This window comes from Megalobrama amblycephala, linkage group LG2 (genome assembly GCF_018812025.1).
Source record: "Megalobrama amblycephala isolate DHTTF-2021 linkage group LG2, ASM1881202v1, whole genome shotgun sequence".
Lineage (NCBI taxonomy): Eukaryota > Metazoa > Chordata > Actinopteri > Cypriniformes > Xenocyprididae > Megalobrama > Megalobrama amblycephala.
In genome coordinates this window covers 7,492,852-7,509,836 of record NC_063045.1, presented here as the reverse complement: position 1 = coordinate 7,509,836, position 16,985 = coordinate 7,492,852, and the positions used below count along the sequence as shown (strand labels likewise).

The 16,985-nt window shown below is 39.0% G+C and overlaps 3 protein-coding genes across 3 annotated transcripts; all 3 read left to right on the top strand.

The window, feature by feature from the left end:
- Positions 1 to 1,067: 1,067 nt before the first annotated feature.
- Positions 1,068 to 4,532, top strand: LOC125263371 (piggyBac transposable element-derived protein 4-like). The gene is made up of 3 exons (XM_048182385.1): positions 1,068 to 1,493; positions 2,121 to 3,404; positions 3,483 to 4,532. The coding sequence occupies exons 1-3, from the start codon at positions 1,288 to 1,290 to the stop codon at positions 3,934 to 3,936; spliced, it is 1,944 nt and encodes a 647-aa protein (XP_048038342.1). The 5' UTR covers positions 1,068 to 1,287; the 3' UTR covers positions 3,937 to 4,532.
- Positions 4,533 to 4,991: 459 nt separating this feature from the next.
- On the top strand, positions 4,992 to 8,954 carry LOC125263372 (piggyBac transposable element-derived protein 4-like). Its single transcript, XM_048182386.1, has 3 exons — positions 4,992 to 5,302; positions 6,570 to 7,853; positions 7,930 to 8,954. Exons 1-3 carry the CDS (start codon positions 5,136 to 5,138, stop codon positions 8,375 to 8,377), a joined length of 1,899 nt encoding a protein of 632 aa, XP_048038343.1. The 5' UTR covers positions 4,992 to 5,135; the 3' UTR covers positions 8,378 to 8,954.
- A 2,578-nt stretch (positions 8,955 to 11,532) lies between these two features.
- On the top strand, positions 11,533 to 16,925 carry LOC125263374 (piggyBac transposable element-derived protein 4-like). Its single transcript, XM_048182389.1, has 3 exons — positions 11,533 to 13,431; positions 14,704 to 15,987; positions 16,065 to 16,925. Exons 1-3 carry the CDS (start codon positions 13,265 to 13,267, stop codon positions 16,501 to 16,503), a joined length of 1,890 nt encoding a protein of 629 aa, XP_048038346.1. The 5' UTR covers positions 11,533 to 13,264; the 3' UTR covers positions 16,504 to 16,925.
- The last annotated feature ends 60 nt before the right edge of the window (positions 16,926 to 16,985 follow it).

Genomic DNA, 16,985 nt, shown 5'->3' with positions numbered 1-16,985 from the left:
GGGACACGGTTTTCTTTTTACGTTCCCGCTGTCTGCCGTTTGGCCAGTGATACACCAGCATATTAGCCTGGATGCCAGCCGAACTTAGCCCCGCCCACAACATTTTGAGGTCGGGGAGTTCGGTCTGGACTCGATCCGTAGAGGAGTAATTATGCCCGAACAGAAACTGTTCGGACCAATCACATTGTCAGGGCGATGATTGACAGATTATCACCAGAAACGTAATCAGCCACGTCATCAAAGAGCGCTTGGGGAGTTTGATTGACAAGCGATCTAACCAATCAGAACGCCGCATCCGCCATTTTGTCCGACAAAGCAGTCAGGAGTTAGAAGATTAACCTCGGTGGAGTTAAACTTGAAAAATTGTGCATATTGACGTCTTTCTGCGTTTGAAACAACATTCATTCTCATGTTCATTCATGTTTATTTGATGCTATAAATGGACTAGTAGGAAGAGATGATCGGTTAACGAGCCTCTTGAGCTGAGGCGCTACAGCAATCTGTCACGATCATGGTCACAACCCATTAAAGAGCCACAAAACGGTTTTTATTGTTTGAATTTTTTTAATAACTACACAGTTTGAAAGCTGGGACTTTGTTTAATATCATAAGTAACCTGCTCTGTCTCGTCTGTCGATGTGTTGTCAGTTTCCTCTTTGCTCCGCGATGTATTTTCTACTCTGTGTGGCGTGACAGCGCCACGGCTTGTCGGACAAAGCAACAGTAACTAAGTGGGGCGAGTCTTTGCGAAAGGTCAATTAGTTTACAACAATGATGGCTGTTGAAGAACTGAGATGTGTAGATTCCGCCATTGCGTCTGTTATAGAAGATATCGACAGCGCATTAATTTTAAAAGAGGAACAGAGGACCGCGATCAAGGCATTTGTCGATGGGAAAGATGTCTTTGCCGTCCTTCCTACGGGATTCGGCAAAAGTTTGATTTATCAGCTGGCCCCGATGGTCGCTAAGAAGAGTTCTGTTGACAACTATGCGTCGCTCAACATACGTCACTTACTCTGTAGCTCTGATTGGTCTATCCAATTGAGGTCTTTCCTGGATCGGTTGAAATACGCCCCCATAATCAAAGCCCAATGGAGCAGTATCAGACTCATATTCGAACTAGAATTGAGTATGACCACGTCAGGCTACCAGCATATTAAGACAGACAGGAAAAGTAGTCAATGAGAGTGCGGTAACTCTCAGTCAGTGCAACCTTCTTTTTCTGCACGAGATTTATTTTTCTGCAGCCTGCTGCTGAATTGCGTTTTGCTGTGAGAGCTAACGTTAATGAAAATGGATGTAACCGTTAAGGACGAGTGTATAAACGGTGTCAAGGAGGAACACGACGATACAGTTGTGAAGGTGGAATCGTCCGATATCAACGAGAAACACGACGAGACTGTTGAATTGGGAGAATTATCTGAAGAGAGTGATGATTCCAGCGTGGAGTCCTCAGAAGAGTTCCTGGATGATCTGGATCAAGTGTTGGACCAGTAAGTTTGCACACATTTTAACATGGTGTTTTATATACAGAAAGTGCATATTTTTAAATATGTATACTGTATCACGTTTTAGGCAAAATTCTAATAATTTGGTTGGAGCTAAATAATGGCTTGAGGGCAGATTATGAACATTTAACTCTTTGGTGGCCAACTATATTTATGGTTATTATTCCAAACCAGTGATGGACGGGATATGCCTGAATTATTGAAGGAAGAAGGATCAATGTATTTTTAATAATGCGTCTAATGACTAGACATTCTAATGCAGTACTTTTTTTTTTTTTTTTGCATAAACAGCATGATATTTACCTGTGCTGTTAGTGTATTAGTAACTGTAGGAAATACAGATGTTTTACGTTTGTTGAACAGATAATCATTTTAAGTATGTGCATAAACATGTCTGTAACTATATTACAGCTGTTTATTTTGTATTTAGGGGTTTTTATTAGAGCTGTGCTCACTGTAGCATAATGGAATGTTATATATTATAATAGAATTTTTTTTTGCAATATAGGTTATAAAAAACATTTTATTTGGTCACTTGTCATTTCTAAATGTGGCACATCTGCCTGCATGTGCACCACTAATGCTGTTTTTTCTTCTTGACTCATGCAACAGGTTTTCAGATTATGATCCCACTAATGATGTCTCTGATGATGACTGGTATCCAGAGGTCACTCCACGAAAGAAGAAGAGATCTGGTCTGTCTTCTGTTTCACCATCTCCAGCAAAGTCTTGCAGATCTGCTTCACCTGCTTCTGTACAAAGTAGTAAAGGGAAAGGTAGGAAAAGCAGTGTGAGAAGATCCCTACCCTTTTCCATTTCAGAAAACAAGTGGAAAAGTATGGATGAGCCTGATATTGAGCCGACTCAGCCAATCTTCAGACCTAGAGAAACGCCCGGTCCACAGTTGGTCTCCAATGCTTCATGCAGTCCTTTACAGTATTTTGAGTTGTTCTTTTCAAAATCAGTGATGAAGACAATTGTATCACATACAAATACATATGGGGCCATGCGTTTTGAAGGGAAGAATAAACCATGGGAGGACATTTCTGTGAAGGACTTGAAGAAATATATAGCACTGGTGATTTACATGGGTGTGCTGAAATGCTTCAAACTGACAGACTACTGGAGGAAGTCAGATATCTACAGTCTGCCGTTTCCTGCACAAATCATGTCTAGTAGGAAATTTTTTCGCATATGTTCAGCTCTCCATCTTAGTGATCCCAAAGTGGATGCAGAGAATGACAAGAAGAAGGGAATGCCTGAATATGACCGCCTGTGCAGGATCAAACCGCTGTACCAGGACATTAGGGATGCCTGCAGAGCCACTTTCCATCCCTTTCAGAACATCTCCATTGATGAAAGAATGGTGGCATCAAAGGCTAGACATGGACTCAAAAAGTACATGAAAAACAAACCTACAAAATGGGGGTACAAACTCTTTGTACTGGCAGATTCCCTCTGTGGATATACGTGGGACTTCTTCATTTATGAGGGAAAGGTGAATTCAGAAGAGAGCAAAGGCATTAGCTATGATTCTGTCATGATTCTGGCAGATGAAAGGTTGTTGGGTACTGGCTACAAGCTGTTTGTTGACAACTTTTATACCAGTCCCAAGCTTTTCAGAGACTTGCTGGCTAAAAGGATCTTTGCTTGTGGCACTGTTCGGGCAAACCGCATCGGCCACTCAAAGAAACATGCTCCTCGTGGCAATATTCGCTGGTTTAGGGAAGATGACCTGCTGTTTGTTGAGTGGAAGGACAAGAGGGACGTGCTGATGTGCTCCACCTTTCATAAAGCCTTTAATGGTGACACCATAAAGAGGAACGTGAAAGGAGCCGATGGAGTTTGGGCCATTCAGGATTTCCCAGTTCCAGCTGCAGTGTTGGACTACAACAAGTTAGTAAACTTTAATCAGTGGTGTAAAGTTTGTGCTTGTACCTTTTTAAATGACAAATCTTATTCTTTTCATTCCAGGCACATGGGAGGAGTGGATCTGTCTGATGCGCTTATTGGATATTACACAGTTCTACATAAAACTAAAAGATGGTATCGGTCCTTTTTTTACCACTTTGTGGACATCGCTGTAGTAAACGCCTTCATTTTGCACCAGCAGATGGCCAAGATGAAGAACCAGAAGCCTCTGACGCAGAAGGCCTTCCGGGAGGCTCTTGTCAGAGAGCTTGCAGGAAGAGGCCCTGAATATGCCTCTGAACGAGAAAAACCGATTCCTTCTACAAACTCCCACCTGCCCAAGTACATCAAAGGACACAGCACATACGGAAGACGGAAATGCAAAATGTGTCCCAATAAAACTCCAGTCCTGTGTGAAACTTGTGGGGTGCATTTGTGCTTCATGCCGAAGCGTGACTGTTACAGAAGATGGCATCAATCAGGTCTCTGTAGTGAGTCTGAACAGAGTAAAACTTAAAGTGCAGTTAATTTGTGAACAAGTTTAAACTGCCGACCAAAACAAAAAAGTTAAGAGCATTATCAAACCCCAGAAATTCAAAGAAATGCAACATGAATCTAGCAAGCCGTTGACAATGACTAATGGCATTTGAGGCTTATGAATACTGATAAACAGGAAGCATCATAGAAAAGAAAATTAAACTTTTAGTAGTAGGTTTATGAGTTTTCGCTTTGCAAGTAGATGTAAATGAAAACGAACACTTTCTTTTTCTCCCAGTTTTATTCTGTTGCACTGAACCTATATTTTTTGGGCTTTTGCACCATCCATCCAAAGATTTACCACTGCAGAATTGTGACATTTACTACTGATCCAGGCTTATTGACACAGTTATGCTTTCTTTGTGGTCCTGCAAAGTCAGGATTATAACATATGTGGACAATTGTGTGAATAAAGCCAATCGACCATTGTGGTTCTCCTGTCTTGAGTGCTATTAGCTACCTTTGCTGGAAAATATGTGTGTGGAACGTTTTGTAATTGTACCAAAATGTTCTCTCATTTGAAATTATATTGGTGTCTGATTTGAGTGATATTTGAGTGAGTCTGTAAATTGTTGCATGTCATTAAATATGTTGATTCTGATATGGCACCTAATAATAATTTTTTGGATATTTAATTAGGTATAATTTGCTTGAAAATATTGGTAGTACCGGTAAGTCGAAAATGATCAGTCATGAAAATAATCTTTTTTTTAATGATTCTTTTTTCATGATTGAATTAGATAAAGGTGGGACAGCAATTTCAGCAGTCTCAACTACAGAAGAAAAATGTAGGGGAAAAAATATTATATATACACAGCAAATAATTAAACATTAGCCTATAACATTAAAAAATACTTTCCCCCCTAGAGGTATTTGCTGATTTAGCTATTCTTCTATGGACATGTTCATTCAAAAATGACCTCATATGAATCGGAAAAAAAGAAAAAAAAACATGCCTTCGAGATATAAAATACAAGCGCTTCTTTCAAAATATCCAATCAGGTCGACCAATCCAAGTGACGTCCAGGTACGGGATTCCTTAGCGAATAGAAGAGCGATCTCTCGGTGGTTAACGGGTTCGTTGCATTCTGCGAGAAATCTCCGCATGGTGTTTTTTGCTCCGTTTACTGGAGCGATCTGTTGCTCAATCTGCGACTGTATTCAGCTCTGCATCTAGCGATGGATGCATGCGATAAAGAGAAGGTTGATGGCGTTATGGACAGCTCGGAGGAACATGACGAGACTGGGGAATGGGATTCTTCATCTGATAAAGAGAGTGTCGCTTCATGTGAGGACTCTGCAGTAGAGGATATGTCCCTCGATTCTCTAGAAACCGTTCTGGAAGAGTAAGTTAATGCATATTTTCACAAGCTCGTTAATGTTTTACGAAAATAAGCCCTTAATTTTGCAGGTCAACACAACAAATTTATCAATGAATGAGTTATTTGAGCAGTTCAGTTGATTTATTTTAAAGTATTACTGTTTTGCGTGCAACATATTTCCCCTGTGCGTACCATGAGAGGGTGCCATGCCTTGTTTAAAATTACGTCATTTTTAAACTGATTATCTGTTTTGTACACTTAAGACAATGAGAAAGCAAGATAAACAAAGGTGTGCGCTTGTGTGTTGGTCAGATGTGTTTATGGGTGGGGGATGGGTGAAGCGCAATCTGATTGGCTAGTTTAGTTAAAATGGCATTATAGATTTAATGTTTAAAACCAGGCTCAAAATGAGTAAACACTCTAAAACAGCTAAACATTTGCAAAAGGCCTCAAAGTATTGAGTAGGGATGGAGAAATAAAGCCTATTATTAAATCTTTGAAGCTTTTTTCTGATTGTTTCGAAGTATCAAAACTACCATGTTTTGGCAGGTCAAATTTACAGCAGTCATAAAACCGAGTTCGTTGTTTTATCCATTAGGGATAGTTCACCCAAAAATGAAATTTATAACATTATTAACTCACCCTCAAGCCATCCTTGGTGTATATAATCTTCTTTTGGACGAACATAATCGGAGCTATATTAAAATATATCCTGTCTCTTCCAAGCTTGATAATAGTAGTGAAGGGGCGTGAGATTTTGAAGCCCAAAAAAGTGCATCCATCCATCATAAAAAATAATCCACATGGCTCCAGGGGGTAAATAAAGGCTTTCTGAAGTGAAGTGATCTGTTTTCGTCAGAAAAGTATCCATATTAATCTAGTAATCTATAAATGAGTCCATTAAAACAACATAAATGTAATATATGGCGCCCCCAAAGGGACATAGTGAAGGGAAAAAAAAATAAGAGATGGGTTAGAAATTTTTGCATTCTCTCTCAAATGATTTGTGCTTTCCTGGGAAATGTGCAACATGTTAGCATTCCACCAAGAAACTTTGCATTCCCTCATAAAACTTTTTTGCGAGGGAACGCAAAGATTTTGTGAGTAAATGCAAAGTTTCTCGGGGGAACGCAAAACATTTTCAAGAGAATGCAAAAGCATTGAAATATTTTTTCCTACCATCTCATATATTTTCCATCACCATGTCCCTTTAGGGGCTCTGTAGTAATGAAATGTTTGAATGAATGTTGTAATGTTTTTTTTTTTCTTTTCTTCTTGCCTCATTCAACAGGTTTTCAGATTATGATCCCACTAATGATGTCTCTGATGATGACTGGTATCCAGAGGTCACTCCACGAAAGAAGAAGAGATCTGGTCTGTCTTCTGTTTCACCATCTCCAGCAAAGTCTTGCAGATCTGCTTCACCTGCTTCTGCACAAAGTAGTAAAGGGAAAGGTAGGAAAAGCAGTGTGAGTAGATCCCTGCCTTTTTCCATCTTAGAAAACAAGTGGAAAAGTGCAGATGAGCCTGATATTGAGCCGGCTCAGCCAATCTTCAGACCTAGACAAACGCCCGGTCCACAGTTGGTCTCCAATGCTTCATGCAGTCCTCTACAGTATTTTGAGTTGTTCTTTTCAAAATCAGTGATAAAGACAATTTTATCACACACAAATACATATGGGGCCATGCGTTTTGAAGGGAAGAATAAACCATGGGAGGACATTTCTGTGAAAGACTTCAAGAAATATATAGCGCTGGTGATTTACATGGGTTTGCTGAAATGCTTCAAGCTGTCAGACTACTGGAGGAAGTCATATATCTACAGTCTGCCATTTCCTGCACAAATCATGTCTAGTAGAAAATTTTTTCGCATATGTGCAGCTCTCCATCTTAGTGATCCCAAAGTGGATGCAGAGAATGACAAGAAGAAGGGAACGCCTGAATATGACCGCCTGTGCAGGATCAAACCGCTGTACCAGGACATTAGGGATGCCTGCAGAGCCACTTTCCACCCCTTTCAGAACATCTCCATTGATGAAAGAATGGTGGCATCAAAGGCTAGACATGGACTCAAACAGTACATGAAAAACAAACCTACAAAATGGGGGTACAAACTCTTTGTACTGGCAGATTCCCTCTGTGGATACACGTGGGACTTCTTCATTTATGAGGGAAAGGTGAATTCAGAAGAGAGTAAAGGCATTAGCTATGATTCTGTCATGATTCTGACAGATGAAAGGTTGTTGGGTACTGGCTACAAGCTGTTTGTTGACAACTTTTACACCAGTCCCAAGCTTTTCAGAGACTTGCTCGCTAAAAAGATCTTTGCTTGTGGTACTGTTCGGGCAAACCGCATCGGCCACTCAAAGAAACATGCTCCTCGTGGCAATATTCGCTGGTTTAGGGAAGATGACCTGCTGTTTGTGGAGTGGAAGGACAAGAGGGACGTGCTGATGTGCTCCACCTTTCATAAAGCCTTTAATGGTGAAACCATAAAGAGGAACGTGAAAGGAGCCGATGGAGTTTGGGCCATTCAGGATTTCCCAGTTCCAGCTGCAGTGTTGGACTACAACAAGTTAGTAAACTTTAATCAGTGGTGTAAAACTTGTGCTTGTGCCTTTTAAATGACAAATCTTTTCTTTTCATTCCAGGCACATGGGAGGAGTGGATCTGTCTGATGCGCTTATTGGATATTACACAGTTCTACATAAAACGAGAAAGTGGTATCGGTCCTTTTTTTACCACTTTGTGGACATCGCTGTAGTAAATTCCTTCATTTTGCACCAGCAGATGGCCAGGATGAAGAACCAGAAGCCTCTGACGCAGAAGGCCTTCCGGGAGGCTCTTGTTAGAGAGCTTGCAGGAACAGGCCCTGAAAATGGCCCTGAACGAGCAAAACCGACTCCTCCTACGAACTCCCACCTGCCAAAGTACATCAGAGGAGACAGCACACTTGGAAGGCGGACCTGCAGAGTTTGTCATCGTAAAACTCCACTAGTTTGTGTAGCTTGTGATGTGCCTTTGTGCCTGGTTCCAAACCGTAACTGTTTCATTACTTGGCATGAACCAGGTAGCTCTAGCGAAAATGATGAAGAGTAAAGCTCTGAGTGCAGAGATTTTGTGCAGAAAGGCTGCAAATGTTAAGGTGGCCCAAGGCCAGTATTAGTGGTTAAGCCAGGTAAGTGTTATTAGGGATTACAAAAAGTCATTTTGGATAAAAGTGTCTGCCAAATGTGAATTAGCATTTTCTAGTAGTAGGTATATGAGTACTAACACTGTAAGCAGTTGCAAGAACAGGACCTTTAAAGGGTTAGTTTGCCCAAAAAATAAATATTCTATCATTAATTAATTACTCACCCTCATGTCGTTCCACATCTGTACGGCCTTCGTTCATCTTCAAAACATAAATTGAGATATTTTTGATGAAATCCAACAGTTTTTTTATTCCCATAGACATCAATGTAACCACCACTTTCAAGGTCTAGAAAGGTATTAAAGATATCGTTAAAATAGTCAGTGTAACTGCAGTGGTTCAGCCGCTTGTTTTGTTTTTGCACGCAAAAAAGTATTGGCCCTTTATAAAATTAAGGTTTAACCACTGCATCCACATGGACTATTTTAACAATGTCCTTAGTACCTTTCTGGACCTTTTTGATTTCATCAAAAATATCTTAAATTGTGTTCTGAAGATGAACAAAGGTCTTACAGGTGTGGAACAACATGAGGGTGAGTAATAAATCACAAAGTTCATTTTTGGGTGAACTAACCCTTTATTGCTTTTTCAGCATCACCTGGGGTCTCATTTATAAAACTGTGCCAAGGATCCCTACTAAAAGTGTACGTACGCGCAAAAGCGCAAAAAAATCAGATTTATAAAACCAAACCAAATCCCTTTATAAATCCCAGTCAGCGGAAGATTGTGCGTACGTGCATCTCCTCCCCGAAATCACCATATATGGAGTTTATGACGCCTAGTTTTACTATGCATAACCTCATCTGCATATCATTTCCATACATGTTCCCATCCATGTGACACCACGGTTAACACCGTCAAAGGTACAAGACATTGGAAAATATTAGATATGGACTATAAATGACATTTGTGCCACACATTATATTGATAAAGATCATTCAAAATCCTCTTTATGTTTTAGAATAAATATATCAAAATATCCATAAAAACAAAATTGTATAAAATACTTAAGATAAAGGTTTTAGAATAGAGCTGATTCATTTATTTCCACTGGCCAAATAGTATTTTAGTAGTTTTAAACAATTTAAATCAGATTTATACAGTTTTGCTGATAAGGTGAACATAACTTTTAGGAAGTTTATAGGCTATTTTTAGTGGAAACAGATGGGCCTACTTATTTACTGCAGTATAATCGTCTGTCTCGACGCGTCACTGACAAAGTATTTTAAAAAGAAAACATGCAAATCTTACCCTTTTCCTCATATTATATACTTCAAATGGTAATTGTTTGAAGATCCTTATTCACACGACATCAACACCTCATTATTGGACCTATTCAAACTGGACAACGGACCTTTCTACCACCGAATCCAGCAGTGTCTTCCATTATATAGAAGTTAAGAGTTGCATTGATCATCGTTCTCGCTAAAATATTTTGTCATACCATCTGCAGTTTAGTTTAAAGAGGAATTATTGTGTTCCCAGCGCTCCTCGCTGTCATTAAAACAGCGTGTCACAGGAAAAGTGATAGAAAGTAGCACATCTACTAACTCAATTCATATCACTTTTGTTTAACTTCTGCGTAATGTAATTTCAGTGCTTATCGGCAATAGTGAATTGTAATATTAATGTAAATGTTTATCAAATGAAAACATGTTTCCACGCGAGTTTAAACTCATTCTTTTATTTAAACTGTTATTGTGAACATGAACTGTATTTATGATTATGACTCATAATTACGATTTAAAGTGGTTTTCCTCCATCTGCCGTCTGTCCCTCAGCTCACCTTCGGTGTCGCCAAACTGCTCTGTCTCCAAAATGTTCGTACGCACAGCTCAAAGTTTGCTTAAAGGTGCGCACATTCTCCTGTCAAGTTTGTTTTTATAGATCACAACCTTTGTGTGGGAACTGGCGTACGCACGTTTCCAGCCCCGTTTTGTGCGTACGCATGCTTTATAAATGAGACCCCTGAACGTTTACTGTTGCTGAATTGACCCTTTGCCAGGAGTTTGATTGACAGGCGATCTAACCAATCATAACGCTGAATCCGCCATTATGTCAAACAAAGCAGTCAGGGGAGTTAGTAGATTAACATCATGAACTTGAACTTGAAAAATTGTGCGTACTGACATCTTTCTGTGGTTAAAACAACATTCCTTCTGATGTTCATTAATATTTATTTGATGCTATAAATGAACTAGTCTGAAGAGGTGATCTGTTGCTTGAACTACAGTGATCTGTCATGACACATTAAAGAGCCACAAAACAGTATTTATTGTTTAAATTTCTTTCAAAGTTACAAAATTTAAGACTTTGTTTCATATCAAAAATAACCTACTCCTTATCTGTCGATGCGTTGTCAGCTTCCACTTTGCTCCGTGTTATATTTTAATTTCACAAGAACGTGTGGTATGAGAGTGACATGGTTTGTCGAATGTAACAACTGTAAATAAAGGAGGCGGGTCTTGCGAACGGTCAGTTTTGCTGTTCAGCAACAGTTCTTAACATTATGGTTTACGTTTTCATTGTGGTGCTGTGAAATCAGGATTTGAATGTATGTTTCTCTTAATGTGTTTTGCTACATTGTATTCTGAAAAAAGTGCACTAAATATGACTGTTTTTGACCTATCTGACTCAAAGCTTTTTTTACAACTTAATTTCCTAATTTTACTGCTTTATTCTTCTAACATTAATCTCAAAATTATTCTCAGCCTTAGATTATTTTATGCTAATATAGCACTAAACTCACTCCAACGCTGTTTATTCTATAGAACATTGAACATCACTAAAACATGAGGAAAACTTATCTAGAATTGCTGTTTTTGCAAGTTTACTGGACAGTTAAGGACAATTCAGATGAATTTGCAAACAACATTTATGAAAATAGTACCAAAACACATTCTCATGGAAATGATATTGGTACCATTACCTGCCATACTGTTTGACTTGCTATTTGACCTGATGGTGGAAAAAAGTGCTTAAAGGGTTAGTTCACCCAAAAATGAAAATTCTCTCATCATTTACTCACCCTCATGTTGTTTCAAAACCATAAGACTTTCGTTCATCTTCGGAAATCGAATGAAGATACTTGTAACAATGTTCGTATGTAAGGAGGGAAAAGGACAGGGTCGGCTGGTGACTACTGGTTGTTTTTATTTAGAAAAAATCATACAACAGAAAAGACGTGCTGACGGGCACAAGACAGTCAAATAATAACTTCACTCTAGTACAACAGACGGGATCCACGGAGCGTGAAGACAGCCAGTAGTCCTTCTCTCTCTCGCTGGCTCCTGCTTCTCCTGGCGTTAAATACTCTCTCCACGCCAATTACTGAAACAAGAGACAGGTGTTTGTTATTTGCGCCTAATCCACTCAATCACCGCGCGTCCTCTCCCTCTCTCTCCCGTTGCAGACTCCGCTGAACCACGCCCCCCTTGCCACAATACTTTTCATAAAATCTGAGCCAGTTCGGTCCCTACTTAACAACAACCACTTTGATGCTTCAAAAAGTTCATAAAGAGATCATAAATTTAATCCATATTAACTGAGCGGTTTAGTCCAAATTTTCTGAAAAGATACGATTGCTTTATATGATGAACAGAATAAATTTAGACTTTTATTCACATATAAACATTGATCAGCAAACATAAACAGAAGCGTTCCCGAATCTGCTTGACGTGCAAGAGCAAACCGTCTTGTGGAAGCTCAAATGTGCTCATGCGTGAAATGAGAATGATCCTCATTGGTTCTTGCACATCAAGCAAGCATGCTTGAGCTTCTGTTTATCATAACTGATGTGTGTGTTTATTGATGTTTATGTGCATGAAAGTTCAGTGTATAAAGCGATCGAGTCTCTTGGACTAAATTGAGAACATTTGGACTAAATCGTTCTATTCATAAGTTTTACAATCTCTATTAACTTTTTGAAGCGTCAAAGTGGTAGTTGCGTAGCTATCAACGGAGGTACAGAAATCATTGAGATTTCATTAAAATATCTTCATTTGTGTTATGAAGATGAACGAAAGTCTTACGGGTTTAGAACAACATGAGGGTGAGTAATAAATGACAGAATTTAATTTTTTTGGGTGAACAAACCCTTTAATATTAGTATTACAACATTCAAGACATTCAAACTACATTATTGTGCATAATATGACAAAAAAAAAAAAAAAAAAAAAAAAAAATGATCAGTCATGAAAATAAGCCATTTTATGTTTAGATTATTGATATTGATATTAATATGACTGAATTGGTTAAAGTTGTGACAGCAAGCAGAATATTTTTAATAATAATATAATGTTCACCTAAGACATTTGCTGGGATCATACATCATTGGACTTTGTGAACAGGGATCAGCATGAGTGTCAGCATTAGCTTGGTTTTACATTTTGTTATTGCTGTAGTTATTTTTAACCACGCAATTATAAGATACAAAGTATAAACTGATATATTTTAAATACTTTTTTTTCATAGTGGAGACTTCCCCGCTAGAGGTATTGGCAGATTTAGTAATTCTTCTTTGGACATGTTAATTAAAAAATTACCTCATATGAATTGGAAAAAAATATGCCTTCGGGATGTAAATTATAAGCGCTTTTTTCAAAATATCCAATGAGGTCGACCAATCCCAGTGACGTCCAGGTACGGGATACCTCAGCGAATAGAAGAGCGATCTCTCGGTGGTTATCGGGTTCATTGCAATCTGCAAGAAATCTCCGCGTGGTGTTTTTTGCTCCGTTTGCTGGAGCGATCTGCTGCACAATCTGCGACTGTATTCAGCTCTGCATTTAGCGATGGATGCATGCGATAAAGAGAAGGTTGATGGCGCTATGGACAGCTCGGAGGAACATGACGAGACTGGGGAATGGGATTCTTCATCTGATAAAGAGAGCGTCGCTTCATGTGTGGACTCTGCAGTAGAGGATATGTCCCTTGATTGTCTAGAAACTGTTCTGGAAGAGTAAGTTAATGCATATTTTCACAAGATCGTTAATGTTTTATGAATGAAAATAAGACGTTATTTTTGCAGGTCAACACCACAAATTTATCAGACAATGAGTTACTTGAGCAGTTCGTTTGATTTATTTTAAAGTATTACTGTCTTGCGTGAAACATATTTCCCCTGTGCCGTACCATGAGAGGGTGCCATGCCTTCTTTAAAATTACGTCCTTTTAAACGGATTAATCTGTTTTGTACTCTTGAGACAATGAGAAAGAAAGATAAACAAAGGTGTGCGCTTGTGTGTTGGTCAGATGTATTTATGGGTGGAGGATGGGCGAAGCGCAATCTGATTGGCTAGTCAAAAAGATATTAGAGTTAATGTTTAAAACCAGGCTCAAAATGAGTAAACACTCTAAAACAGCTAAACATTTGCAAAAAGGCCTCAACGTATTGATAGGGATGGAGAAATAAAGCCTCTTTTTAAATCTTTGAAGCTTTTTTTTCTGATTGTCTCGAAGTATCAAAACAGTGCCATCTTTTGGCAGGTAAAAATTTACAGCAGTCATAAAACCAAGTTCGTTGTTTTATCCATTAAAGGGATGGTTCACCCAAAAATGAAATTTATAACATTATTAACTCTCCTTCAAGCCATCCTAGGTGTATATAATTTTCTTTCAGACAAACACAATCGAAGCTATATTAAAATATATTCTGACTCTTCCAAGCTTCATAATAGTAGTGAAGGGCGTGAGATTTTGAAGCCCAAAAAAGTGCATCCATCCATCATAAAAAATAATCCACATGGCTCCAGGGGGTAAATAAAGGCATTCTAAAGTGAAGTGATCTGTTTTCATATAAAAAGTATCCATAGTAATCTAGAAATTAGCTCATTAAAACAACATAAATGTAATATACAGCGCCCCCAAGGGACATAGTGAAGGGAAAAAAATATGAGATGGGGAAAAAAAAAATTATTTGCCAATGCTTTTGCATTCTCTCTCAAAATGATTTGCACTTTCCCAGGAAACGTGCATCATGTTTGTGTTCCCCCGAGAAACTTTGCATTACTCATAACTTTTTTTGCGCAAAGGTTTTGTGAGTAAACACAAAGTTTCTGGGGGGAAAGAAAAACATTTTCAAGAGAATGCAAAAGCATTGAAATATTTTTTCATACCATTATATATATATATTCCATCAGCATGTCCCTTCAGGGGCTCTGTAGTAATGAAATGTTTGAATGAATGTTGCAGTAATGTTGTAATGTTCTTTTCTTCTTGCCTCATTCAACAGGTTTTCAGATTATGATCCCACTAATGATGTCTCTGATGATGACTGGTATCCAGAGGTCACTCCACGAAAGAAGAAGAGATCTGGTCTATCTTCTGTTTCACCATCTCCAGCAAAGTCTTGCAGATCTGCTTCACCTGCTTCTGCACAAAGTAGTAAAGGGAAAGGTGGGGAAAGCAGTGTGAGAAGATCCCTACCTTTTTCCATCTTAGAAAACAAGTGGAAAAGTATTGATGAGCCTGATATTGAGCCGGCTCAGCCAATCTTCAGACCTAGACAAACGCCCGGTCCACAGTTGGTCTCCAATTCATCATGCAGTCCTTTAAAGTATTTTGAGTTGTTCTTTTCAAAATCAGTGATAAAGACAATTGTATCACATACAAATACATATGGGGCCATGCGTTGTGAAGGGAAGAGTAAACCATTCGAGGACATTTCTGTGAAAGACTTAAAGAAATATATAGCGCTGGTGATTTACATGGGTTTGCTGAAATGCTTCAGCCTGACAGACTACTGGAGGAAGTCAGATATCTACAGTCTGCCGTTTCCTGCACAAATCATGACTGGTAAGAAATTTTTGCACATGTGTTCAGTTCTCCATCTTAGTGATCCCAAAGTGGATGCAGAGAATGACAAGAAGAAGGGAACGCCTGAATATGACCGCCTGTGCAGGATCAAACCGCTGTACCAGGACATTAGGGATGCCTGCAGAGCCACTTTCCATCCCTTTCAGAACATCTCCATTGATGAAAGAATGGTGGCATCAAAGGCTAGACATGGACTCAAACAGTACATGAAAAACAAACCTACAAAATGGGGGTACAAACTCTTTGTACTGGCAGATTCCCTCTCTGGATACACGTGGGACTTCTTCATTTATGAGGGAAAGGTGAATTCAGAAGAGAGTAAAGGCATTAGCTATGATTCTGTCATGATTCTGGCAGATGAAAGGTTGTTGGGTACTGGCTACAAGCTGTTTGTTGACAACTTTTACACCAGTCCCAAGCTTTTCAGAGACTTGCTCGCTAAAAGGATCTTTGCTTGTGGCACTGTTCGAGCAAACCGCATCGGCCACTCAAAGAAACATGCTCCTCGTGGCAATATTCGCTGGTTTAGGGAAGATGACCTGCTGTTTGTGGAGTGGAAGGACAAGAGGGACGTGCTGATGTGCTCCACCTTTCATAAAGCCTTTAATGGTGACACCATAAAGAGGAACGTGAAAGGAGCCGACGGAGTTTGGGCCCTTCAGGATTTCCCGGTTCCAGCTGCAGTGTTGGACTACAACAAGTTAGTAAACTTTAATCAGTGGTGTAAAGCTTGTGCTTGTGCCTTATAAATGACAAATCTTTTTCTTTTCATTCCAGGCACATGGGAGGAGTGGATCTGTCTGATGCGCTTATTGGATATTACACAGTTCTACATAAAACTAGAAAGTGGTATCGGTCCTTTTTTTACCACTTTGTGGACATCGCTGTAGTAAATTCCTTCATTTTGCACCAGCAGATGGCCAGGATGAAGAACCAGAAGCCTCTGACGCAGAAGGCCTTCCGGGAGGCTCTTGTTAGAGAGCTTGCAGGAATAGGCCCTGAAAATACCCCTAAACGAGTTAAAACTAGAGACCCCCACCTGCCCAAGTACATCAGCGGAGACAGCACAATCGGAAGACTGAGATGCAGAGTTTGTCACCGTAAAACTCCACTAGTTTGTGTAACTTGTGATGTGCCTTTGTGCCTGGTTTCGAACCGTAACTGTTTCATTACTTGGCATGACCCAGGTAGCTCTAGTGAAAATGATGAAGAGTAAAGCTCTGAGTAGGAGAATGACATAGAAGAGAAGATATTGTTGAATAAAGTTGTTTGAATAAATTTCTTTGTTTTTGCGCACAAAAAGTATTCTCGACGCTTTGTAAAATTAAGGTTGAACCACTGCAGTCACATGGACTATTTTAACAATGTCTTCAGAACCTTTCTGGACCTTGAAAGTGGTGGTTAAATTGCTGTCTATGGGGAATAAAAAAATATATCTTAATTTGTGTTCTGAAGATGAACAAAGGTCTTACGTATTTTGCTGTTCTGTAACGGTTCTTAACATGACGTACTGTGAAATCAGGATTCAAATGTGTTTCTTTTAACGTGTTTCAGCTATATTGTGTTCTGGAAAAAAAGGTGCTGAAAAAATGGACTGTTTTTCTATTTGAATCAATAAAGTTTTTTGTACAACTTCAATTTTTTTCTCTTTATTCTATTTATTCAACTTTATTCTCATAACATTAATCTTAAAATTAT

What these genes read in the sequence shown, in the direction of transcription:
- LOC125263371 (XM_048182385.1), top strand. Translation starts at nt 1,288, where the DNA reads ATGAAAATGGATGTAACCGTTAAGGACGAGTGTATAAACGGTGTCAAG. An exon ending in CTGGATCAAGTGTTGGACCA is followed by an intron (nt 1,494 to 2,120) that starts GTAAGTTTGCAC and finishes CTCATGCAACAG; the next exon opens with GTTTTCAGATTATGATCCCA. An exon ending in GCAGTGTTGGACTACAACAA is followed by an intron (nt 3,405 to 3,482) that starts GTTAGTAAACTT and finishes TTTTCATTCCAG; the next exon opens with GCACATGGGAGGAGTGGATC.
- LOC125263372 (XM_048182386.1), top strand. Translation starts at nt 5,136, where the DNA reads ATGGATGCATGCGATAAAGAGAAGGTTGATGGCGTTATGGACAGCTCG. An exon ending in CTAGAAACCGTTCTGGAAGA is followed by an intron (nt 5,303 to 6,569) that starts GTAAGTTAATGC and finishes CTCATTCAACAG; the next exon opens with GTTTTCAGATTATGATCCCA. An exon ending in GCAGTGTTGGACTACAACAA is followed by an intron (nt 7,854 to 7,929) that starts GTTAGTAAACTT and finishes TTTTCATTCCAG; the next exon opens with GCACATGGGAGGAGTGGATC.
- LOC125263374 (XM_048182389.1), top strand. Translation starts at nt 13,265, where the DNA reads ATGGATGCATGCGATAAAGAGAAGGTTGATGGCGCTATGGACAGCTCG. An exon ending in CTAGAAACTGTTCTGGAAGA is followed by an intron (nt 13,432 to 14,703) that starts GTAAGTTAATGC and finishes CTCATTCAACAG; the next exon opens with GTTTTCAGATTATGATCCCA. An exon ending in GCAGTGTTGGACTACAACAA is followed by an intron (nt 15,988 to 16,064) that starts GTTAGTAAACTT and finishes TTTTCATTCCAG; the next exon opens with GCACATGGGAGGAGTGGATC.